At 41.3% G+C, this 27,246-nt stretch overlaps 2 protein-coding genes across 5 annotated transcripts in view; one reads left to right on the plus strand and one right to left on the minus strand.

The window, feature by feature from the left end:
• COL4A6 (collagen type IV alpha 6 chain) overlaps positions 1–4,912 on the plus strand; it is a 349,822-nt gene extending 344,910 nt beyond the window's left edge. Inside the window, 4 exon segments of the mRNA XM_090264056.1 lie at positions 1,275–1,465; positions 2,153–2,266; positions 2,269–2,438; positions 4,652–4,912. Coding sequence (XP_090120182.1) covers positions 1,275–1,465; positions 2,153–2,266; positions 2,269–2,438; positions 4,652–4,912 — 736 coding nt within the window.
• Positions 4,913–7,607: 2,695 nt separating this feature from the next.
• ATG4A (autophagy related 4A cysteine peptidase) overlaps positions 7,608–27,246 on the minus strand; it is a 91,523-nt gene continuing 71,884 nt past the window's right edge. For all 4 annotated transcript variants that reach the window (XM_090263902.1, XM_090263900.1, XM_090263899.1 and 1 more), the window contains exons 7-13: positions 24,486–24,565; positions 23,520–23,707; positions 23,321–23,399; positions 18,968–19,113; positions 10,218–10,274; positions 8,673–8,781; positions 7,608–8,161 (exon numbers count right to left, since the gene is read on the minus strand). In XM_090263902.1, the coding sequence (XP_090120028.1) occupies positions 8,091–8,161; positions 8,673–8,781; positions 10,218–10,274; positions 18,968–19,113; positions 23,321–23,399; positions 23,520–23,707; positions 24,486–24,565 (730 nt within the window). In that variant the 3' untranslated portion in view covers positions 7,608–8,090. The remainder of the gene's footprint in view (positions 8,162–8,672; positions 8,782–10,217; positions 10,275–18,967; positions 19,114–23,320; positions 23,400–23,519; positions 23,708–24,485; positions 24,566–27,246) is intronic.

Below are 27,246 nucleotides of genomic sequence, written 5' to 3' on the forward strand. Positions count from 1 at the left end.
ACTGCCTAGAAGCTGGAAAACTGGGCTCTAATTCATTGCCTCTGAGCCTATGAAGGATTAGAGCTCTACATTCTTGAAGGCAAATGCCTGTTCCAAACCCTTTCCTGAGTTGTCTTCCAGCTCTTAAGAGCCTTGATTCTATTGTATAGTATGGTCCCCTGCCCTGCACCTCCCCTTTTCTACCCAGGGATTCTGATGTGGATGGGAGGGTGGTTCAAGATATAAGAAAATTTGAGATCAGGTTTAGTTGTTCTGCTACTTACCTCCCATCTTATATCAGAGATAGTAAATTAGTGTCCTGAGTAGAGAACAGTTTTGAGACTTCATGGGAAAGTGGTATGATCATTTGCCATGGGCAAGAGAGGAGGATGCAATTTTGCCTTGCTAATCCTAGCTCTGCTTTTGTTGCCTCTGATTCAGCAGGTAAAGGTACTTAGTTACCTCCTATGAGAACCTTGGCCTGAGAAGTAAATCCCTCTGCCCCGTCTTAGTGAACCCAGAGCCAAGTGACTGTGGGAGGGAAGTCAGATAGTGTGCTTTTTAAAATGGGGATTCTGTAACCAGATACAGTACTCCCCCATTTATCTGAAGAGGATACATTCTGAGATCCCCAGTGAATGCCTGAAACCACAGAGTACTGAATTTTTTAATTAGTATTTTTTCCTATACATGCCTACCAATGTTAAAGTTGAATTTAGAAATGTAAGCATTCATAGTAAGAGATTAACATCAACAATAATAAAATAGAACAATTATAATAATATACTGCAATAAAAGTTATGCAAATGGCTTTCAGGTCATTATTAGGCAAAATAGGGGTCACTTGAACATACGTGACCTGGTAACTGAGATGGCTACTAAGTGACTAATGGGCAGGGAACATATACAGTGTGGAGATGCTGGACAAAAGGATGGTTCATGTCTTGGGCAGGACGGAATAGGATGGTGCAAAATTTCATCATGCTACTCGGAATGGCATGCAACTGCTTAAAACTTATGAAGTGTTTATTTTTGAAAATTTCCATTTAATATTTTTGAACTGTGGCTGACCACAGGTAACTGAAACTTCAGAAAGCAGTACCCCAGATAAGGTGGGACTACTCTACATCTCAATTGGCATTCTAGCTCCACACTCGCTAGCTGTGGATCCTCTGAGCCTCAGTTTCCTCATCTACAAAGTGGGGTGATGAAATTGTGCCTTTCTCAATGCTCAGCACAAAGTGAGTAACTGCTATTATTATTGGCTGCTACTTTTCTGCTCTTTCCCTCTCACAACCTCCAGGAAAACAGGGCCCCGTTGGGAAGGCTGGATTGCCTGGACAGAGCGTGAGAGTGGGCTACACCTTAGTGAAGCACAGCCAGTCAAAACAGGTGACCCCGTGCCCCTCTGAGATGACCCAGCTGTGGGTGGGTTACAGCTTGCTGTTTGTGGAGGGGCAGAAGAAAGCCCACAACCAGGACTTGGGTAGGTACTGATTCTCACAGCCAATCCTGGCCATCCGTCCCCACAAGAACCAAGAGCCACGATCTTTGTTACCCCAAGCCCTGATAGGCCCACTGCTGGGGACTGGGTTACACACACCAGCTCTGGTATCAGGTCTGTGTTCTAACACTAGCCGTGTACCCAGGGACAAGTTATTCAACTTCTCTAAGCTTCCACTTCCTCCTGAATGTGACAAGGCTAATCCTAGTACCTATTTCATGAGGTGGTATAAGGATAACATGAATTACCCAATATAAAATGCTTAGAACAATGTTTGGCACATATTAAGCATCCAAAAATGTTAGCAATTAGTAGTAGCAATAATAATAAGAACTGAGAGGCAAGGATGATTACCCAAGAATTAATTGTGTTGTCTACAGGTATGCTAACTCTGAAAAGCAGACTCACTCTATTAAATGCTGGCTTTACAAAGCAGATTAATTAAGGAGACATTATTCAATTTATAAAAAGATTATTTTCACTATCAAACTTCCATTCTGCAATAAAAATAGGATTTGATAAACAGACTTAAGTGTGTAGTGTCCCACATGTTAAGGAGAGGCATCCATGTTCTGGTAAAAGTGGTTGGATGTAAAACCAAACCACCATCAGCTAAGTAACCCTAGGCATAGTCCCAGCCTTACTCTTACCTACCTTATCTCCTTCCAGGGTTTTCTGGCTCCTGCCTGCCCCACTTCAGCACCATGCCCTTCATCTACTGCAACATCAACGAAGTGAGCCATTATGCCAGGAGCAATGATAAGTCCTACTGGCTTTCTACCACCGCCCTATCCCCATGATGCCCATTGGCCAGACCAAGATTCCCCAGTACATCAGCCGCTGCTCTGTCTGTGAGGCATCCTCACAAGCCATTGCTGTGCACAGCCAGGATATAACCATTCCGCAGTGCCCCCTGGGCTGGCACAGCCTCTGGATTGGGTACTCCTTCCTCATGGTAAGGCCCCTGCCCCTACTGTAGAGGCAGAGGGCAGCGATCTCTGGGAGGGTCCTCAGACTGACTTCCAGGCTCAAGAAGCACAGGATAGAAACCACAGAGTTTGAAAGAAAGGAAAATGCTTGGTCTAGGCTTGGCTAAAGATCAGAGAGCCCAGTTCTGTATGAATGATAGGTAATTACGGGTATGAATAGAAAGGAACAGTTTGCACCCAGTGGTTCAGGGGTGGGAATACCTATGAATCACCAGCTGGACTGTGAGGGACTGGCTGTCCCCACTTAGAGCTGGGACATACTCTCAGTGGTCAGGCTGGGCATGACACTCCCTTCTCTTCTGCCCACACTCCCTCTAGCCACCACCTCCTCCCAAAATTCTCAGATGAGGGCTGCTATTTCCATGTCTCTTCTGGGGTCTCTGCTGCTTTGCCATTTCTAGTGGGAAGGCAATGGCCAACCATGCTATAAGAAAGAGCTGAGAATATCTGTAAGCCCAAGGAAGCATCAGGTCCTTCAAATGACATTCTGTGAATAACTGAGGACAGTAAATGAGTGAAAAGTCAAGTTTAGGGCCAGGATAACTCCCAGGTAAAACCAGTATGGTATACATTGAAGTACCTGCTTCACCAGAGCTTCTTCGTTAAATCACCAGGGGTGAAATCATGAGAGTATCTTTGAAGAATTATCAAAGTGCAGTCTTCCTCACATTAGTGTACCTACCTGGGGTAAGCTACTTCCATTTTTGCTTTATCTTTATGAATTTATGAATTTGGCAGTTTGTCTCAATTTAATACAGAATCACTCACATATCAGTCTGTCCTGTAAACTGAGATTCCACGAGGAATGGTACAAAAGTTATGTATGAAATCTCATGTACTTTGCTCATAGGAGTGCTCCTAAAACCTTATTCAGAATCTCTTTTACTGTATACATAATTATAACATACTAGAATATATGTTTTTTTTTTCCTGAAAACATGTAAGGGTGGGAATTTGGACTGCCTAGTAAGTCATCTTGAAGCAATGGGGCATGTCTACTAAAAGGGATAAAAGAGGGAGAAAATGATTCAAAGGCCACCCAAGAACTCTACAATCTGTGTCTCTTTGTATAGGGTCCCTGCATAATCCTCCAAAGCAAAAGCTGACAATCACAGCAGCAAGCCTGGATCATATACAAATTGTAAAATACAGTGTCTTTATTTAGTAAGGAAGGGTAGTGTGTAATTCATGTTAGAAAGTTTTCTACCTGAGGAACAAAATGAGGAAAACTTTGATGCTTCATTTATTAGGAAAGATCACTTTTATGGAGACACACTTTGCCAAAGTTCTGCAAAGTAAGGTGTTACTCTGTGTCCAACTTAGGCATTTGTCCCATTGGCCATTTGCTGAACTGGATGTGTATGAGGCCTCCTCCCCACCTCCTGTGGTCCAGATAATAACCCAGTTGAGGTGAGGGAGATGAGGCAGGAGTAGAGAGAGGGGGCTTCTAACTATGGGTACAGTGACCAGAGATTATCAGCTCATGAGTGGCACTGATGAGGAAAACCTGAAATTGAGTGCTGTGGGAGCTTCCTGAAGTGAGAGTCATGATGTTAGGCCAAATCTGAGTCTAACATGTACACAGCAGGTAACAAACACCATATGTCAACCTAAAGGTTGTGGTACAGATTGAAAATATCAGTTCTAACAAAGGTAAATTCTGAGTAAGAGCTGTTAATATATATGTTGGGGGAGGGGCCAATGGTTTAACCACTTTGTGGAATATTGTGTGCTCCTTCCCTATTTGGCATATACCACCACCAAGGTTTTGGAGGAGACAAAAGTGTTCTAAGAAGAAATGCATTTTGAAACCTATTATATTTTCCTTAATTCAGCCTTTCTCACATTTATGTGTCCATGGAATTTGGAGTGAGCCCCTAGTACACCCTAGTAGGGCACCAGCAGTTTGGGAAATGCTGGCTGAGATGTGGCTGCAGCCCACACGCAGCAGGGAGGGAGGATACCAGGGATCTTGGAGGGGAAGCTCCTGGCCCTGAAGCTACTACAAAGGAGGATGAGCGGCCCAGGTTCTAAAATACAGCCTTTGGTCTGCAGGCTAGACATTGGGGTTGAGCTAAGGGGCCTGAGCTTAGGAAAAAAGCACATGTCCCTTCTGGAGCAGCAGAGCACCCAACATCTCCCATGGGTCCAGCTCACACCTCACCCTTGTCCATTTCAGCACACTGCCACGGGCGCTGAGGGTGGAGGCCAGTCCCTGGTCTCACCTGGCTCCTGCCTAGAGGATTTTCGTACCACTCCTTTCATTGAGTGTGGTGGATCCCAGGGCACCTGTCACTACTTTGCCAACAAGTATAGTTTCTGGCTCAAGACAATGGAACACAGGCAGCAGTTTGGGAAGGAACCTGTACCAGAAACATTGAAAACTGGGCAGCACCACACCCAAGTCAGCTGCTGCCAGGTGTGTATGAAAAGCCTGTAGGGTGACCTCTGCCACTCTGCCCCTTGCTCTTCCTTCCCCCACACAGTGGTCACCTCACAAACCTGAAGCATCTGAAAAGGAAGGCCTAAGCCCATTTGCCTATCTGCCAAGTTGTACATTGGAGTCTTGTTTGGGCTGGACTACTGGACACTAGTCACCCCAACTCTCAGACCCTGTGAGTCCTCCCTGCTGAGATCTGCTGTCCCACTTTGGTGCTACCGTTTGATTCGGATGTTTGCATGACTATTCATGACTACTTCAGAAAGACCTACTGGACTGCCACTTTCTCAGAATGCTAGCTTTTCTCATCGTCTTGATCATAGAGTGTTTCTATAGTAGATGATAAGTCATTTCTTTATGTCCAAAGGTCACCACACATTATTTAGCTTAAACCAGAACCCAGTGTTTCCACATGAAAAAATAATCTGACTAAGCATTTATGGATAACTCAAGTCTGCACAGAGCAAGCCCTCACTTTTCAAGAAAACCCACTGTGTCTAGGCAGGCAGCAGAGCTGGTGAGGTGACAGCAAGTAGCCCAGGGTGAGCTTTGACTCCCTTGAGAGTGAGCACAACTGGGCTCCTATATTGCTTAGGGAGGTTTGAAGGCCAGCAGCCAAGAAAGGCTCATTAACTTCATATGGTCCTAGACAAATCATACCCTCTTTCCCGTCTCCCTCCCCAGGCAGAGACCTATGACTTGGCCTGGTCCAGAGTAGAGTAGAGAATGCACCAAGTGTGGCCAGGGCCATAAAGGAAGTGAAAGCCAGTCCTTTCTCCCAGGCCAGGGGTGGAAGATTGGGTGAGTAAGAAGGTATGAATTTTACTTTTGACTCCAGGAACAAAAAGGTAAATCCCTTGTCCCAATTTCTCGGAAGTCCCTGTTTAATTCAAATGCCATCCAGATACGTGAAATGCAGAAAATTGAAGCTCCAGTTTGTTGGTTCTTTTGCATTTTGAGGCTGTTAGAGACTTTCCATTAAAATGTTCATCTAATTGCTCTTTTACAGGTAGCCTGTTAAGCTATTTTAATACATTTTTAAAACCTAAATTAAGCTTGAGTTGACTATAAAGTGTATTGTATTCTGTTTTGGGGGAATTTCTTTTAATCGTTTTCTTTTTCAGTTTCCCAGAATACTTAGCTATGTTGACATAAGACAATTCCTTCCAGATGACTCTTTCCTTAACTCTTATGTAAACTGTGCCAACACAAACAAAACATAATCAGTATATTCTGAATTCCTTTTACCTTCACCTCCTGAGTAATAAGCATAATGTTGGCTTTGTATATTACAAATAAGAGGAATTAAATATAAATATAAATGTTCTTTGATGAAAACTTTTCTAAAGTCCATCTCACTATAATTCATGAGTCCCCCTCTGAGCCATGGGGGGCTCCTGTTACTGCAAGTTAAGCTTTATAAAAAAACATTGAAGCAGGAAAAAATACAATTAAAGTCAAAGGACAGAAAGAGTCCTTTAACAGGCAACAAATCTACAACCTATTTCAAATAAGCCTACTGCTTTTAGCCCCATGACATGCTAGAGTTCAAGGAAAGAGTTTCTATACTTTTGGGTCCTCAGGATCATTTCCAGATAAATTAACAGTAGAGAAATGTTAAAATCATTAAAATCAAATCTGAGATATATACACAGATATTTGTACAATATATGTATAAAAAATATCCACTGGGAAGATAAAATTTAATAACATAGTGCGTCAGAGAATGGAACTGACATATGGGAGGAAGAGACATTTCACTGAATACCACTTTGAATCTTTTGAATTTTGAACCATTGGACTATATTACCTACTGGGAAAAAAAGGAAAAATTGGAATCTAATGAAAGAAGTGTTATAGTATTCCTACATATACAAAAAAAAAAAAAAGAAAACCCACCCAAAAAACCTTGATGTGGTGCTAGCTTTCAAATTGCAGGCCTTTCTCAGAACTTTGTTGAGGATGGAGGTGAATGCATACACATTAAGAGGGCAAGAAAAAACTGGGAAGACACCACTGCCACTTGAGGTGTGCCTATGCACACACGAGAGTGGTGGCAAGGATAATATGATGAATGTGTGCTTTAGAATTTAATATGTTGCTAGTACTTAAATGGTTTGAAATTGTATTTTGTACATAGATTTAATGTCACCACATGAATAATTCTTTCTAATATTACTGTCAAACCACATGGAGTCTAATTCAAATACAATTTTTAAATTCTCAAACAAATATCAATATTTTAAGTCCATTATTGGCAAACTACAGCCTGTGGGCTAAATCCGCCATCCACCTGTTTTTGTAAATAGTTTTATTGGCTTACAGACAGGCTCGGATTGTCTATTGCTGCTTTTGTACTTCCAACAGCAGAGTTAAGTAGCTGTGACAGAGGCGACATGGTCTAAAAAGCCCGAAACATTTACTATCTGGTCCTTTACAGAAAGTTTGCTGACCCCTGATCTGAGCAATCATGATTTGAGTTAAGGACAGAGTGATGTCTGACAAAAGTATCAGTAAAGAAGGGAACAGTGAGTGACCCATTAGTAAGGTTCCCCCAGAGTCAGAAGATCAACAAATCCATATTTGAGATAATTTCTTTGACAAACTTTGTGATATAAATTATAATTAATTAAAATACATAATCAAATGAAAAAGATAAAAATAAATAAATAAAATAAAACACATAATCAAATAATTTAACAAGAATTTTTTCTCCCTGATTTAATTACTTTATTATTAGAACAGAAGAATAGATTGCCACTTAGTATTTAGCCCAGAAGAGGTCACACCTGAAAGGGTGAGGAAGCACAGGTAACCATATCTCATCTGCTGATGCTTGAAGTAAGGTGGAAATTGCCTTCTATCTTGCAGATGTCCACCTCCTCATTTTAGTAGTGGAAGACTCGTTGTGGCCGTGTAAGACAAGCCAAGAAGCAAGAGCTGACTCCTAATCTTTCTGCTCCTAGATTTCATGACTGTTCTAGTTCTTTCTGGGGAAGAGTTGTTAATTGTTTTTTCTGAGAAACAGTGATTGGCTCAGTCATGATTTGATTGCTATCACGTTTGTATGCTGTTGGAATAACAGGCACTTGTTGACTAGAAAAGTTTTATCTAATAAATTCATATTCTTCTGGTACCAGATTGAAGACAGACATCAGATTGAGTTCCTACTATTGCTCTATACACTCAGAATCTCGAAATCTTCCTCCAGGTCAAACTCCTCTAGTTGTTCAGTAGAGTCAATGAATTCTGTCAGCATACAGAAATGAGAAAGAAGAAAAGCTTGATGTTTAGGTTGAAGTGGTCAATACATTACTCAGTAGGAAAGACTATGCATTTTTAATTTGTTTGCTAAAGAAAAGCTTTTGTGGAGGGGGCTTACAGATAGGACCACTATCAAGTATTAGAAATTCTCTATAAAGAATCAAAATAACCAGATTTTTTGCACAGTTGTAGTCACAGTGATGAGGATGAGGCTCTGTAAGAACTTGGAGGCACCTTTTGACTCACCCATGGCCTTTGATTTGTTGTTCTAAACCAAACCATGGAAAAAATGTCTAGTCATTATGATTTTGCACAGAAGTTTTGCACTGAGTTAATTTTCTGTTATTATCATTCTTTGAAATTGGTATCAGTTCATCAGAGGATTTAAATAATCAGAAGCACCATTTCTTGATTAGTCCAGACAATTGCTTCTGTGTCATAAACCAATTGCTACCTGTGGGTTTGTTGGTCATAGAGCTCCTAAACAACCGCTTACCTGCCCCAGTGGTTGTCACCTCTGGTTTGGCTGGAGGTACAAAGGGAGGCCAGTGTGGTGGATGTTTCTGAACTAATTCAAACATCCTTAGGTTTTCCTTTAGAATTTCCTGAGGAGACATAAAAACAGTTATAAACACTGCAGAGTCACTATATTTCTGTCCAATTGGCAATCTGTGTCCCCAAGCCCTAAAACAGTGGCTAGGTTGTTGAAAGGTGAAAGCAAAGGCCTAGCAAAGACATCCATCCTCTACTTGACCCACCTAACAACCCAGCCCTCTTCAATTCTAAAACTTCTGAAGGAGGGAAGGCCACTGGAGGGAGTATCTGATAGAAGGCCAGTACTCACTGCCCAAACTCCATCATGAGGTTCAGGTCATATGCCAGATGCACAGGCTTAATTCAGTTTAGGGACAAGATGTTCCTGAAGTGTTGGCTCCAAAGAAATTTTGGTTTATCAAATTAAATCTGCCCTAAGATAAATACTGGTACATACTGGCATGGTTTCCATTTAGTTCAACACTTACAGTATATGTCCTAATTTAAATGGCATAGTCTTATCAGAAAAGTTTTCTTCTAACTTTAAATGTAATATAAATAGTTTTGCTACATTCTGAAATGGAAGTATTGCTTTTAGAAAATAATTCTCCATTATGTCTCAGCTAATTAATAACTGGGGTTTCATATTCAGCTAGGGACTTTAGTGTTATTTGTTCACTTATGAACAAAAACTCTTCCCTCCTTAAACTGCAAGAGGCTCTGGGCTCCCATCTCTCCAATCTCTTTGTTTCACGGATAGGAGAACATTGTGTCTCCTGCCATCCCATCCAGGGCTCTGTAAACTACTCCCTATGATCTCTCTTCATTTTAAAAAATAAGCATTTCTCAGTCTTCCACATATTTGGCATGTGTTACAACCTGAGGATGAGGGAGGCAGAAACAAAGATTGGTGATCCAGCAACAAAATAAATACCCTTTTACACAAAATACAAAAAAAAAAAAAAAAAAAAAAAAAAAGAAGAATAACATGCTTTAATATTTACACAGATTTACAGATTTATACAAACTTGTTTCCTTTAAGTAGCAGCATGCCTATATTTTATATAAATAAGACAGTTAATAGAAATGCAAGTCCCCTAAACCATAATGCAATACACTAAACTATAAACGGACCTCTAAATACATAGCAAAGTAGTTTAGTTTCTTCAACCATCTCAATGTCATGAACAGACTAAGGAAAAATTTAGGCTGAGCTATATGAAACTGGCATTTTAGGTTAAAATGATATAATATTAGTTGAATATTTCATGATTTGTAGGCTTAATGTAGCTAAAAATATCGCTCACTTGACTTACTAAGCATATTACTAACAAAAGATTTTCATTGGTTCCCCCCAAGTTATGCCCAGCTCCACACATCTTAGTTTCTTTCTCTTGTAATAAAGACATATCAAGCTAGGTTTATGTAACTATGAAAAACAATCTTGAAAAGAAATCACAATGAATAACTTCTGTTTTTTAAGACTAAGAAAAACATATATCCTTACCTTCTGAACAAGACAACACCAGTTATCAAAGTCTTTTTCTTCTTTGCAGAAAAATCCCTTGGGGTAAGCAAAAGAACACAACTTAGAACTGGTCAGGGGGAGCCCTGGCCACGTAGCTCAGTTGGTTAGCATGTTGTCCAGATACGTCAAGGTTGCAGGTATGATCCCCAGTCAGGGCATATACAAGAATCAACCAATAAATGCATAAATAAGTAGAAAAACAAATTGATGTTTCTATCTCCAAAAAAAATCAATCAATCAATCAATCAATCAATCAATAAAAGAACTGGTCAGGGGCACCAAGGCAGCACCCCCACCCAGTACTGTAAGATGGAGCCATTCAGTGTACATTCAGTGTACAAATATATACATCTATTAAGAATAGTAAACCAGTAAACAAAAGCAAAATAGCTTTCAGCTAGAGATAATACTTAATAAGGTGGCTTTGACCTTAAGGAGATTATCTATTAGAATAAATAGAAAGGACAACTATAACACACTGGAGAGTACTCTGTGGTGGTGCAGAGGTACTCTTGCTGTTGATGGAGCCAGAATCTGCACTGTGCTTGCCAGGAGCCCCTCAGGTCCTCTGGCTCAGCAGGTCCAGATTGGATCAGCTGAAATTCACATCATGTCCAGAGCTTTTAGAACTCATGCCTGGAGGATCATTCTCCAAATCTTTCAATGGCCAGTTTCAAAACATCAGTTAAGACTTCATTTTCCCTTGGTAGCCCTTTTTTCTGGAGTTTAATTCAGATACTTTTCTTAATGTTTCTGTCAGGCTTACTTAAAAAGACCCTCACTTGGTTTTGATCATAGTTTGCCTGCCCTTGTCCAGACTATAAATAATTCCACGGGTGAGAGAATTGGGGTGACAGAATAAGAATGGTCAGACAAATGCACTGGTCTGACTTTACAAATTAATAAATGAACAATTAAACAAAACAAACAAAAAAGAAGAATAAATAGAACCATTAGCCTCCTTCTCTATCCTCAGAGCTATCATACAGTAGTGGAAGAATGGTCCAAGATAAGAGGAGGACTCTTTGGACATAGGTGTCCTGACAATTGGATTAAACTGGAAGAAGGGAGAGAGACGGGCCTCAAAACCACTGGCTCCTTCACAGGCAGCTGCCCCTTCAATATATGTAGACAGCACTCATACTTCTGGGGAGTTGGGGGAGGTCCTGAAACTTTCTGGATTGTGTGTCTAGAGAAATGGATACTGTCTACCCAGGGGGCCATGTCCCCTTCTCCCTCCCTATGTCCCACATTATTCCCTTGGCCTGTGTGGCAATAATTAGAGGGTGAGAAGGACAAGAGGGAAAGATGGTAACACTAATAAGTAACATTTATAGAATGCTTACAAACATATGTTTTAATTTATATGTGGAATCTAATTAACAAAATGAACTAACAAGCAAAACAGAGACAGACTCATACATAGAGAACAGGCTGACAGCTGTCATGGGGTTGGGGGGCTGGGTGGGGGTGTAGGGATTGAACAAAAAAGATAAAAGAGAAAAAAACTCATGGATATGGACAACAGTATGGTGATTGCTGAAGGGAAGGGGTGTGGGGGAAGTTAGAAGAGGTTAAAGAGGGTATAGAGGAGGGGAAGATGGCAGAGGAGTGAGGAGACGCTGCGGTTTCAGGCTCCCGAGACCCGTCTGCAGTCTGGGCTAATTGCAGACAGAACATCTCAGTGAGCAGCTGGACACTGGCAGGAGTCGAGCCAAGGCACTGCTGGATTAGAGAAAATCCATCTGGGAACGACCTGTTTAGTGAGGATAGCGGAGGAAAAGGGGACAAAATGGGATTCCTGACTGGGGCGGCTGCCTGAGCTGCGGCTGGAAGCACACAAAGGCTTTTTGGCGACCACAGGCTACCCGGGAGAGGAGTTGGGAGGAGAGCAGATTTCTGCCCGCTGGCAGAGATGGGACTCGACCAAGTGGCATTGGCACTGAAGGACAGGAGACAGCGTGCTGCAGGGCAAGTGAGAACATAATTCTCCTTTATATTTTTCTCTAGTGGATGGTGGAGAGGGGAGGAAAATTTGGGGGTGGTAGGCCATTCTTGAGGAGCGCAGGCGCAGTGGTGCGCTCATCCACTCCCCAACCCTACCCTTGGGTCCCCGGGGTGCGCATAGGGAAGTGCTCTCACTCACTGGCCCAGGTGTGTGGGGCCGTGAGTCCAGGAGTCCCTAGGACACTCCCCAATGGACATAAGATCAGTGCCCCAACAGGCACAGGGAGGGCCCACTGAACACGCAGAGGACCGTGCGCAGATACCCCTAGACAGCTCCTGTGGGCGCCGGGCCCCAGGCCGGAAAGCAGGCCACTAGCGCAGGCTCTGTTCATGCCAGCCCAGACGGGTGAGGGAAGGCAGTCGGCTGCGGCGCTGGAACAGCGGGCAGCAGCAACTCACAGACGCTCACTTCCACAGAGCACAAGTGTCCACGGCCCTGCCCTAAGAGCCAAAGGACCAACTCCTGGAGCTCAGCTCAGGGGGACTAAGGGCACCGGCACTCAAGCCAGAAAACACCTCAGCCCGGGGACAATAGGTGCCAATCGAGGGGCAAGTTCTCTGGCCGCTCGCGTGCGCGTGTGCAGTGACGCGCGCAGGGACACCTCGGCGCGAACGCGGAACCACCTCTGCCCAGCAACAATAGACGCCAATTGCGGGGCAAGCTCTCGGCCGCCCCGCCCGTGCAGGGGCTCACGCGCAAGGACACCTCAACTGGCTCCGGCGGGCAGCAAGAGAGCATGCCGTGCCAGCAACCGCGGGCACGCACCACTGCGGCAAGAAACAAGAACCTCTGAACCACCACACTAGACCAGCTGTGGATGCAGAAAAAGAAGGCGACACACCAAGGCTAAAACGGACATCTCCACAAAAGAATTCGAGATAAAGTGGATAGAGTGACTCTCAATCAACAAGCCAGAAGGAGTATCCTCACAAAAAAATCTGAAATTTAACCAGACAGCATAAACAAATGATATAAAAGGTACCCCAAGAACATCAGGCTCAGGAGATCAAAGAGACTGCACCACTGAAACCCCCAGATCTACCATAAAAAATCTCATACCACAAAGGTGGGAAGGCAAAGCAGACAAATCCAAATAACAAAAGCAAACAAGAAGAATCCAACATGGTAAGACGCAGAAAAAACCTCTCAATGAAAAGAAAAGAGGAATCCCCAGAAAGAGAGGTAGATGGAATAGACATAGCCCAAATGTCAGACATGGAATTCAAAACTATGGTGGTGAAGAAGCTCAATATACTCGAAAACCTCAAAAACAACTATGACAGCCTCCAATGAAGTTACCAACAGCTCCAAGAAAATTACAGGTAACTTGCAGAGAACTACACCAGCATAAAAAAAAAAACATAGAAACTATCAACAAGAACCAGAAAGAAATGAAGAATGCAATCTCTGAACTGAAAAACACAGTAGAATCAGTCAAAAGCAGACTAAACGAAGCAGAGGATCGGATTAGTGAGTTAGAGGATAATGTAGGTAATAATTCTCAAATGATACAGCAAAATGAAAAAAAGATTGAAAAAATATGAACAAGATGTAAGGGAATTACAGGATAGCATTAGGAAAAATAATTTAAGGATCATAGGAATAAGAGAAGGAGAAGAAAAGGAGCATGGAATTGAAAAACTGATAGGAGAAATAGTGACAGAAAATTTTCCGAACCTGATGAGAGAAAAAGTTATGTAAGTCCAAGAAGCACTGAGAGTTCCAATAAAGAGGAGCCCCCAAAAACCCACTCCAAGGCACATCATAGTTAAAATGGCAACATTCCAAGACAAACAGAGAATCCAAAAAGCAGCAAGAGAAAAACAGCAAATAACTTACAAGGGAGCTCCAATAAGGCTATTGACCGATTTCTCAACAGAAACATTACAAGCCAGAAGGGAATGGTCAAAAATATTTCAAGCAATGAAAAACAAAGGCCTACAACCAAGAATACTCTACCCAGCAAGGCTCTCATTCAAAATAGAAGGTGAAATTAGGAGTTTCTCAGACAAAGGAAGACTAAAAGAATACATCTCCACAAAACCAGCATTGAAAGAGATGCTAAAGGGAATATTCTAAGAAAAAGGAAGAGAAAAAACAAAAAAAGAGTAGAGGAACAGAGATACAAAAGGGAAATGAATAAAAACATGTCAATAATAACGTTAAATGTAAATGGATTAAATGCTCCCATTAAAAGACATAGGGTAACGGAATGGATAAAGAAAACAGGACCCACATATTTGCTGTCTACAAGAAACACACCTCAAAACAAAAGATTTACATAGACTGAAAGTAAAGGGATATAAAAAAATATTCCAAGCAAATGGACCTGAAAAAAAAGCTGGGGTAGCAGTCCTCATATGAAACAAAACGGATTTCAAAGCAAGGGCAATAAAAAGAGACAAAGAAGGACATTTCATAATACTTAAAGGAACGATTCATCAAGAAGATATAACACTGATAAACATATATGCACCCAACATAGGAGCACCCAAATATATAAAGCAAATACTAGAAGACCACAAGAAGGATATTAACAACAACACACTCATAGTAGGGGACTTCAACACTCCATTATCAACAATAGACAGATCATTCAAGCAAAGAAACACCAAGGATATACAGGCACTGAACAACACACTAAACCACATGGACTTAACTGATATATATATAGAACTTTTCACCCCAAAGAAGCAAAATATACATTCTTTTCAAAGGCACATGGGACATTTTCAAAGATAGACCACATAATAGGACACAAAACAAGCCTCAACAAATTCAAGAAAATTGAAATTATATCAAGCATCTTTTCAGACCACAATGCCTTGAAACTAAAAATCAACCTCAGGGAAAAAAATCAAAGACACCCAAACTCATGGAGAATGAATAACATGCTCTTAAATAACGAATGGGTTAACAATGACATCAAAGAGGAAATCAAGAAATTTCTAGAAACTAATGACAATGAACACACAACAGCCCAAAACCTAGGGGACACAGCAAAAGCAGTCCTAAGAGGGAAGTTCATAGCAATACAGGCATATCTGAAAAGGCTAGAAGAATGTCAAATAAAAAACCTAACCATAAAGCTACAAGAACTAGAACAGCAACAACAAACAAAGCCTAGGGCAAAAAGAAGAAAGGAAATCATCAAGATCAAAGCAGAATTAAACGACATAGAAACTAAACAAACAATCCAAAAAATCAACAAAACTAGGAGCTGGTTCTTTGAAAAAATAAACAAAATTGACAAGCCTCTAGCCAGGCTCATTAAGAAAGAAATAGAGAAGACCCAAATAAACAAAATCAGAAATGAAAGAGGAGAAATCACGACTGATACCTCAGAAATACAAACAATTATAAGAAATTACTACAAACAACTATATGGCAAGAAATTTGACAACCTAGTAGAAATGGACAGATTTCTAGAAACATATAACCTTCCAAAACTGAATCAAGAAGAAGTAGAAAGCCTCAACAGACCAATAACAAAGAAGGAAATTGAAACAGTAATCAAAAATCTCCCTGCACACAAAAGCCCTGGACCGGATGGCTTCACAGGCGAATTTTAGAAAACATTTAGGGAAGAACTAACTCCTACCCTCCTCAAACTATTCCAGAAAATCCAAGAAGAGGGAAAAATCCCAAACTCTTTCTATGAAGCCAGTATTACCCTAATCCCAAAACCAGGTCAAGACACAGCAAAGAAAGAAAACTACAGGCCAATATCACTGATGAACATAGATGCTAAAATCTTCAATAAAATTTTGGCAAACAGGATCCAACAATACATCAAAAAGATCATACACCATGATCAAGTGGGATTCATCCCAGGGATGCAAGGATGGTTTAATATTCGCAAATCAATAAATATAATACATCACCTAAACAAAATGAAAGACAAAAATCACATGATCATATCTATAGATGCAGAAAAAGCATTTGATAAAGTACAACACCCATTTATGTTGAAAACACTCAGCAAAATGGGAATAGAGGGAGCATACCTTAACATAATTAAGGCTCTATATGAGAAGCCTGAAGCCAACATCATACTCAATGGACCAAAACTGAAAGCATTCCCCCTGAAATCAGGAACTAGACAAGGCTGTCCACTCTCCCCACTTCTATTCAACATAGTGTTGGAAGTCCTAGCCACAGCAATCAGACAAGACAAAGAAATAAAAGGCATCCAAATTGGGAAAGAAGAAGTAAAACTATCACTGTTTGCAGACGACATGATAGTATACCTAGAAAACGCTATAAAATCCACTAAAAGACTACTTGATATAATAAGTGGATTTGGCAAAATAGCAAGGTACCAAATAAATATACAGAACTCTAAGGCATTTCTGTACACCAACAATAAAATCTCAGAGACAGAAGCAAAAAAGAAAATACCATTTACTATAGCAACAAGAAAAATAAAGTACCTAGGAATAAACTTAACCAAAGAGATAAAAGACCTGTACACTGAAAATTATGCAACATTGAAGAAAGAAATTAAGGAAGATACAAATAAATGGAGGCAAATACCATGTTCTTGGATGGGAAGAATCAACATCATCAAAATGTCCATACTACCCAAAGCAATTTACAGATTCAATGCAATCCCTATTAAAATACCAATGACATATTTCACTGACCTAGAACAAATCCTCCAAAAATTCATATGGAACCAAAAAAGACCCCGAATAGCAAAAGCAATCTTGAAACAGAAGAACACAGCAGGAGGAATCACGATAACAGACATCAAACAATATTACAAAGCCACTGTGATCATAACAGTCTGGTACTGGCATAAGAACAGACATATAGATTAGTGGAACAGAATTGAAAGCCCAGAAATATACCCAGGCCTCTATGGTCAACTAATATTTGATAAAGGAGGAAGGAACATAAAATGGAGTGAGAAGAGCCTCTTTAACAAATGGTGCTGGGAGAACTGGACAGGGACATGCAAAAAAATGAAACTAGACCACCAACTTACACCACATACGAGAATAAACTCAAGATGGATTAAAGACTTAAATGTAAGCCGTGACACCATAAAAGTCCTTGAGGAAAACATAGGCAGGAAAATTTCAGATATCACACGTAACAATATCTTTAAGGATATGTCTCGTAAGGCAAGAGAAATAAAGGAAAAAATAAACAAATCTGACTACATCAAACTAAAAAGTTTCTGCTCATCAAAAGAAAACATCAGCAAGATGAAAAGGAAACCAACCATATGGGAAAACATATTTGCCAATGACATCACAGACAGGGGACTCATCTCCAAAATATATAAAGAGCTTATACAACTCAACATCAAGAAAACAAACAACCCAATTAAAAAATGGGCAAAGGACCTGAACAAACACTTCTCCGAAGAGGACATACAGAAGGTCCATAGGCACATGAAAAAATGCTCAACATCATTGGCCATCAGAGAGATGCAAGTAAAAACCACAGTGAGATACCACCTTACACCTGTCAGAATGGCCATCATCAACAAATCAACAAACAACAAATGCTGGCGAGGATGTGGAGAAACGGGAACCCTACTGCACTGTTGGTGGGAATGCAGACTGGTACAGCCACTATGGAAAACAGTATGGAATTACCTCAAAAAACTAAAAATGGAACTGCCATTTGAACCAGTGATTCCACTGCTAGGATTATACCCGCAAAATCCTGAAACCCTAATTCAAGAGAACTTATGCACCCCTATGTTCGTAGCAGCCCTGTTTACAATAGCTAAGTGCTGGAAACAGCCTAAGTGCCCATCTGTAGATGAGTGGATCAAAAAACGGTGGTACATCTACACAATGGAATACTATGTAGCAGAAAGAAAGAAGGAACTCCTGCCATTTGCGACAACATGGATGGAACTAGAGAGAATTATGTTTAGTGAAATAAGCCAGGCAAAGAAAGCAAAATACCATATGATATCACCCAATACAGGACACTAAAGAGCAACACAAACAAACGAACTAAATAGGCAAAGACTAGAATAGTAGTCAGTAGGGGTGAGGGGGGAGAGAGAGAAGGGGTATAAGTAAGGGAAGGGTCAGGTCAAGGAACGTATATGAATGACTCATGGACATGGACAACGGGGAGGGATATAATTGTGGGAGAAGGGATGGGCTGGGAGGGGGGAGCAATGGGGGAAAAATGGGACAACTGTAATTGAATAACCAAAAAATAAAATTTAAAAAAAAATAAAATAAAATAAAGAGGGTATAAATGGTAATGGAACAGAGGCCTAACTTGGGGTGGTGAACACACAATACAGAATACAGATGATGTGCTGTGAAATTGTGTTGTATAATGTTGTTAACCAGTGTTACCCCAATAAAGCCAATAAAAGGGGGGGGGGAAGAATGTTTACAATGTGCCAGGCACTATGATAAGTGCTTTATGCACAGCATACCTCACACAACCCCACAAGGAAGAAATTTCTATTTTATTCATTTTAGGGATGAGAAGATTGAGGCTCAGAAAGATACAGGGACTCTCCCAAAGTCCACAGCTAGAGTGGCAGGGCCTGAATTCCAACTTGAGTAGTTTGACTTCAGGGTCCATTCATTCCCCACTACTCTATGCTACCTCTCATGGGGATGGGAAGTGAATATACTCTTGCCACCCTAACTAGCTACCTGGATAACCCCAAGGGAACCAATCTGTAATAGGGTAGCAGTGTATCTCTTGGCCCACCCAACCTTCAGATACCCACCAACGCCACAGAAGGATCCAAGTTCAGAATGCTCATTCGCTGTGGTGGCAGCAGACAATGGAAAGTCTGGTCATCAACTGTTCCATTCTCTTCAGTGTCAACAAAGGTCTGGGTTGTGTGAGGGTCCAGGAAAATGAGCTCATCACCTGTTAGAATAAGGCATGCTTAACCTTCAAAGAACCACTGGCCCTGGGAGGAGGCACTCTGGTATCCCTAACCCCTCCATTGGTGACAATGAAAATGAGATGACAAAAAGCCTGAAGTAAGGTGAACATGCCCAAGGAAGCCACCTTCACCCAAATCTAATCATTCAATGAGAAGACTTGTCCTAGCATTCACATCTCCTCAAAGTCCAAGTCCAAAAATGGAAAGCGACAGATTTGGGAAAAGATGGGAATGAAAGGTCACAGATGACATGGCAGACTCTGTGAGCAGCAGTAGCAAAGAGGTGGTAGGTAGAATCACCAGGCTGTGAGTTCAGGTGCCATTAGGGGGCTTCCTGCCTCTTTCAACATTGGAAAGCATCTCTTTCCAGACCATTGGTTCTCAGGCCTATGGTCAGAGAGCATATCTGGGAAGGAGAAAGACCTTGGCCTCCAAAGGAAATGGGGATGCTCCCCTGCTAGGGATGAAATACCAGGGAGCTGACTTCTGATATTGATTAGCTAACAAGCTAGTCATTGTTAGTAAGTTAGTTATCCCTATTAGAAAGCACTGCTTTGGTCACATTAACAACAGTATAGATACACCTTGCTGGGAAATCTCACTTTAAGATGACTGATATTTAAAAATGAGAGAAAAGTCATGCTTTATTAAATTAAAAAAGCCTAGCTCAATAATGACCTGGGAGCACTATAGGATAATAAAATTTTGACTTTTATCTGATATGCAAAAGGCTGAGACTCCCTCTAATGCTCATCATCAGCATGCTGAGCAGGCAAAAGTACCTAAGGGGGCACCCTAAGCTCACTGTCCAGGCCTGAGGACCCTGTGGACTTCTGTGGTTTGGACTGAGTTAGGCAACAACAACAAAAAAAAGCAAAGAATTAAACTTCTGTGGTTTAGGCTGAGTTAGGCAAAAAAAAAAAAAAAAAAGAACTAAACTACCTGCAGCAGGAAGATGGGGTAGGAAGGGCTGCACTAAAGACCTTCCCTGGAATGGCAACCAAAAGTGTGTTGGGCACATCTAAGTGCTTCCATTGGAAAATAATGTATTTCTGATGCCTGATGAAAACTTAACTTGTCTCCATCACAGACATAGGACAAGCCTCATAAATCACTCTGTGTTAATTTTCCTGCTTTTAACTGGGATCATTGGGCCTGTTCTAGTTACCTCAAAGGGCATTATAAGAACGAGAATAATTCACCTCTGTGGAATTCTAAAACACAATACAAATATAAGAAAGTCATAGAAGTATCTTGCTTAGACTCCAAAATATTTCCCTACAAATAAATGTGGGAGAGTATGTGGAAATTAATGCTGCCATATGACTCACTTTATGAAGGCCAAGGTACATGTTTCCCCAGACCACAGGTGGGCAAGTTCAGCTAGAAACAAGTAAGATGTTTAGAGGGAAGTCTACCTGAGACCATAGAAAGGTAAGAGGAAAAGGAAGTTGTGCACAAGAAAGTACAAATCCAAAGCAGGGTTATAACCAACCATTCTCTCAGTGTGTTTCAAGTTAAGGTGCTGGGAATAGCAGCATTCTCTCTTGCCTCTGGTGCGCGCGCGCGCGTGTGTGTGTGTGTGTGTGTGTGTGTGTGTGTGTGTGTGTAGTGGAGCTTTGCGGGCTGAATTGTTTCTGAGAGTGCTTAAAAGAGTTCTATTAGAAAATCTAAAAGTTCTAGAACTGATGTGGGAACTAAACAAAGGTCTCTAAGGAAGCCTGAAGAGTAGAGGCAGGCTGGTCAGGCAACTGCAAATTTAGGGCTCATGCTACAGATCTCCAGATGGCAACCCCTGCTACAGCACAGGAGACAAACGTCTCCTCTATATGCAGGAAAAATCTGACAGAGTCTCACCTTAGTCAAAGTCTCTCACAGCAAGAGCTTCTCCCAGCTTCCCACCGGGCAAGAGGGCACTAGGGAAGCAATGTGGAGTGGTAGACAGGGATGACCAAACTGGGGTCAAATTCTGGCTTTGCTACTTTCTGGCTGGGTGATCTTAAGGAAACAACCCCTCTAAATATTAGTTTCAACAAGTGTAAATGGAAATAACAATCTCTACCTCAAAGGGGTGTCATGCTAACTATATGCATCCATACATATATATAATCATATCTATACATCTCTATATATAACTATGTTTCTATATCTGTATCTACATTATCTATATCTATGCATCTATATATAAATAACCATATCTATGTATACCTATCTATATATCTATATACATCTATATGTATTTATCTATCTATCTATCATTTATCTATCTATCTATCTATCTAAAGAGAGACAGGGAACACTTTGCAGAGTCCCTGGCATAAGACAGCTGTTTAGAAAATGGCAGTTTTCATCCGTTCGCTCCCTTTAGATGTTCTACCAATACAGAACCCCAAACTTAATACACTAAGGGGGTAAGTAAAAAAAATGGGAATCAAGGGGACTTTGGAGTCTTAAAGGAAGATTAAACAAAGGATTTTTAGAAGGTAGTGGGCACTGTGTAAACCTTTGTCTCTGGAACTGAGGATTACCCACACTTCTTTCATAAGAAGCCAAACTTCACAAAGTCTCCCAACTCAGTGGCCTCAGGAAACAGAAAGGCTTCATGGACTTGGTGAATTCTGTCTGGGTAACTTGGGATAAGGAAGGCTAGGGAGCCCAGGAGTCACATACACTATTCACTGAAATTCCTCCAAAACTATTTTACAATCTGTTTCAACTTTGTCCTCAAACACAAATAATAATAAATATACTCTTGCAATATTTGACAGGAACCCAAAAGCTTAGAAACAGAGGACATCGAGATTTATATAGCTAAGCTTTTGTACTTAGAAAAAGAAAAACCTCCCATTTTCCATCAAGTTGTAGTTCTTAGGCTTGACCAATAGATGAAAGCATTAGAGAGCTGAGGCAACTGTGTAGAAACACCAGCCTTAAAGAGAGGAAGACAAAAGGAAAGAGGTGTTGAGGTCAGGCAGGGTGGAACTACCTTTTAATGAGTGTGTACTACATGCCTAGCTTTATTGAGTGCTCTACTGAGTGACAACATGGTGAGTGAGGTGTTAGCCCTATTTTCCATAAGAAAACCTGAGACTGGGAGAGTTGATACTCGTCCAATGGTCACACTGCTAGCAAGTTGGGAGACTGGCATACAAGGCCAGGTATGTCTGTTTTCACTTCACCTCACCTCCTTGAATCTCCAAGGAGGAGATGGTGGAGGGTGACCAAGCCCCCTTACCCTGTCCTCTACACATCCCTATACCTTCTCTGGCTCTCCCTTGCAATCTTCTCTGAGGTCCAGTTTTATGTCATTCCACTCTTGCAAGAAGTATCTTTTGCCAAATTTCTGTAGCCACACCACTCTCTTCTTGGGGCTCTTCAGCACTAACCAGGTGTCTACACCCTTGCTACTCAAAGTATGGTGTGTGTGCCAGCAGCACTGGCACTGCCTGGTTAAAAATGCAGAATCTCAGGGCCTACCCCAGACCTACTGAACCTGCATTTAATAAAGCTCTCAAGGTGATTCTTGGGCATACTAAAGTTTGAGAAACACTGGACTAGCTCACCTTGTGTGCCAAGGGTCTTAAATATCTCTGGTCACAGCTAGTAAATAAGGTGGTTGGGTTTCCAGAGGTATCAACCTAGGCAGGGAATGCCGAGCTGCTTGTTAGGATCCATATGAGGATGTTAGTGGTTTTAAGGCTTAGCCCCCATTATCAGAAAAGGGATAACTGTCTTTGCCTCCTCTAATTCTCAGCCAGTCATGGTTCTGAACACTGAGCCAGCAGGCCCAGCTGCATGGACCTAGGAAACCAGAAGACATCCCCTAGCCTAAATGCCAGAGCCCTAGTAAGACAGAGATCAACAAGGCCAGGAGAGTGATACCCTGCCACCCTAGGTCCCACAGGAAGGAGAGAGGTATGCTGAAGCAATGCTGTGACCTAGGGGCACTCCCATGGGAAAGCAGTGTGGAACCATCTTGTCAAGGAGGCAAGGAATGGAGCTCTATGTAAAGCACACCAGTGTTCCTCTTCACAGATGAGGCCAGTGACAGAAGCAGCTGACCGGAAATCACAGTATATCTGGGCTAGACAAGGGCCCCCTAACTGAAATTGCCAGGTCTCCCATGCAAACCTTCTGCCCGCCCTCCCCTAGCCCACATTGACTTACTTGTGATTCCTCTTTTCTTACCTAAGAATCCTATGAAATAATAGGCGTTATTTGGTTTTCCTCCTAATGCCCCTAAAGACTGTGGCATCTTAAAACACTCCTAGAGGGAAAGAGAATGCAAGATTCTCAATTCACTTGTGGACTGCCACTCACGGATCTTTGTGCTCACATGGCGATGTGATGGGTAGGCACAATGGGCTTGGAAAAGGGAGTGACTTACTTTGAATGCATCAACATAAACAGGATTGATTTGGTTTATGCCCAGGCGGAGGGGCACAATGAGCAGCAGGGGTTTCCAGGCTGGGCAGCAGGCAGATGTGGCCTTATTGTGGTTCGGAGCATTCACAGGATCACAGGGGCTCTCACTGGGTGTTTCAGCACTCAAGGGAAGGGCACAACACATTTTTTCTAGAAACAGAAGACAAGAGCTGGGTAAATTAGGGATACCCAGCCCTAGGAAGTATGCCAAGGGCAAAACGAAGGCAGACCTCACATGACACCCACTGCCTGGAAGACCTTCTACTCTCTCACTAGGACTCACCTCATCCCATTTCCCACAGAAGCCCAGGAAACTCTTCCAGCCCTTACTTCTTTTCCTTCTTGCAATCAAGCACTCCATTACCTCCTGTCAGATATTATGGGCTCACTGAAAGAACCTCATTTCTCAACTGGTCTGCAAGGGACTTTGGGACATGAACTGTGTCTTTTGGTTTCTCTAACCCCATGGTGGGGAGCACAGGGCTAGACTAGGGAGCAGCCTCCACAGAAGACCTGTTGGTGGTTTAACTGATTATCCACAGGTTGGGTATTCTGCAGGGAAAAGGTCAGGCACTGCACTAAGGAGAGCAAAGATTCTCTAAGTGTTTTCTCCCTTTCAGAAAGCTGAAAGGAAAGAGAAAAAAAAGGTGCAGGGGGTGATTATTAACCAGAGTCCTGTGCTCCCATAAGTTTCCTTGCCCTGGTGGAGCAGGTCAGAGAGTCAGGGTGCATGTGTGCGTGGTGTGTGTGTCTGTCTGTCTCTGTCTCTGTTTGTATATCTATCTATCTATCTATCTATCTATCTATCTATCTATCTATCTATCTATTTATCTATCTATAATCTATCATCTCTCACCCCAATTTCTGAATGGTGAGGAAAGTACCTCATCACCCACCACCTGGAAAGTTAAACAGACTTGGGACTCACTGATATCTTCAATGACCACTGTGTTATCCATTGAAACATAAACAGCCAAGGAATTCCATTCATCAAATAAAGCAAGTTTTCTGCAAAGCAACACACAACAAAGTCACAATTGGGGAAGTTGGAAATAACAGCAGGAAGCAATATAATCTATGCCCAGTGTTCCTGAAATCACAGAATACTGAGCCTCAGAGAGGTTAGGGTTCAGGTTAGCTCCAGCTCCTTTGAACAATCACTGGAACATTTCGTGTTCAAGGACCTTGAGAATGCCACAAAGTCACAGTGTCTGAACCTTGAAAAGAAGACCCTGTTTTCCAAAATGGAAAAGTATATCTAACAAAATGACACTACTTTTCTTGGGTGAAACAAAAAAGTTACCTATACATTTTGTTTTCTTTCCTTAAAGATATTCTGATTTACTGCTTTTTTTTCAATAAATGGAAATTATCATTAAAATATATATTTATATATTTGTTTGGGAACACAGATAATATGGAGAATAAGCCCCAGAAAAATCAAGAGAGAGGCAATCTTTCACAGCATGTGCTGTGAGAACACGGTTCAAGGACACATGGGCTGCAGATGGCCTTGGGTACACAGGTGAAGAGAGAGAACATGCTGAGTTGCATGACCTAAGAGATTAGAAAGAAAAACCCTTTCTGAGCTTATCTGAGGTCTGAGCAAATTACCATGATTATTTTTCCTTTATCTTCTTCTCTTCCTGCCAGTTTGAAAGAAAACATATTTAACCTGGCTACTCTGGGATTCCTGGGTAAAGTCTAGTCTCACTGGACAAAGGAGAAAAAGATTCTCTCCCAAACCAAAGTTTCTCCTAGAAAGAAGTTCATTACTATTATACTTTTATTTTATTCATTTTAATGTATTATCTTTCCCTCAAATAATAATGATAATATATACTGCTGTCAATGATAATAACAATTGAATCAAAACTGACTTAAATTCATTTAAAAATGTATGTTTCCATTTGGTTTTGTTGTTATTGTTGTTGTTGGGAACCTCAAAATTTAGAAGAAAGAAGCAAATTCTAAGGAATATTTAAAAACCAACCATTTTAAGCTGGGTTTTGGGCTAGGCACGGCTATTCTAATCTACATTATCTACCCTGGGTTCCCACAGTGGTTCCCAAAATACTGCCAAATCCTCACTCAGCAGAGTCGATGATGCCCCCAAAAGCACTATTGACTAAGATAAGAAATTGGTTTTAGACAGACTACACCACCAAGATACAGGTTTCACTTGGGTCCTCAGGAAATCCAGACTTCTCCCCTCACAAGCACATTTACAAAGCATTCTAGTTCTTTGAAGACTGACTAATAATTGAATCAGCACCCCATCTTTACTTTGCATGGACCAGGTCCCACTGTCATACTCTAGAGAATCCAGGATTGAAGCACGCTACACCAAAGGAGGCCCAATTATTTCAGTCTTATGATGCCTAAATCCATCCCCATTTTCATTCATTCATTGAATATTTAGTGAATGCTTATGTGTGCAAGGCAGTTTTATGTACTAGTGTTCCAGCAGTGAACAAGACAAATACAAGCTCTGCCATCATGGAGTTTTCATTTGGTTATATGTTGTCAGGAACAAGAGTGACAACAGGTAAGATGGCCTGCAGGTGTAGGTTCTGATGCCTCTCACTTCATTCACTTCCAAAACTTCAGTCCTGGCCTCTCTACCTTGCCTCTTGCTGTGGGAGTTGAATTCTGGGATTTAACAGAACAAGTGCAAAAGTATTGGGTTTGCCAAAAAGTCTGTATGGTTTTTTCCATAAAGTAAAAGACACATTTTTCATTTTCACTAATAACTTTATTGATTTGAATATTTTGAGTATGTTGGCTATCTCCCACATGGTGAAATGTTGATTGTTCTCAATTAATATATCTCGATTTGATTGTTATCAATTTCAACTGGTCCACCAAACTGTGGAGCATTGTCCAGTGAGAAATCTCCAGCACCAAACTTTATAAGCCACTTTTGACATGTTCAGTCAGTCACAACACCTTCTCCATACACTGCACAAATCTTTTTTTTTTTTTTGCATTTCAGTTGCATTTTTACCTTTCATGAAATAATAAAGCATAATATGCCAAAAATGTTGCATATTTTCTTCCATCTTCAATATCAAAATGGCTACACAAAAATTCACCAATTATGATAAGTTATTTTAAATGCATGCTGATATGACAGCTGTCACAATACAATCTAAGAAAATTGTTTCAAATGAAGTTAAAGACAATGAAGCACTTACTAGAGCCATTGCCTGGAAAAAAGCAAACAAAATTTTTGGCCAACCCAATATAATACTTGGGTGCCTGAAATCTGCTAAGAGATGACAGACTGATTCCAAGATTTGGTTGGCGTTTGTTTCCTCCAACAAGTCATAAATGCCTTGAGGCAAGGACTATATCTACTTCGTTTCTGTACACCAAGCACTTAGCACAGTAAAGGCACCCAGTAAATGTTGAGTGAATAAATAAATATATGAGTGGGTTTTTAAATAAGCTGGCTCAGCCTCCACCACTTAGTATGAATAATTTGGCTTCAAAGTGACCCTCATGCTGATGGCTCCCTAGCACCAATCTTCAGGGTGTGGGGGGAATACTGAATGAGTCCTGATGTGCCTCCACATATACTTGTTGTACCAATTACTATAACTCTGACATACCAAGACAGATGTGCCAAGTTACACATTTCAGAGAACTGTCTGAACAAAATGGTACAGATGTTTGGTGGCTTAGTG

Source organism: Furipterus horrens, unplaced genomic scaffold (genome assembly GCF_987537825.1).
Source record: "Furipterus horrens unplaced genomic scaffold, mFurHor1.1.pri manual_scaffold_17, whole genome shotgun sequence".
NCBI lineage: Eukaryota > Metazoa > Chordata > Mammalia > Chiroptera > Furipteridae > Furipterus > Furipterus horrens.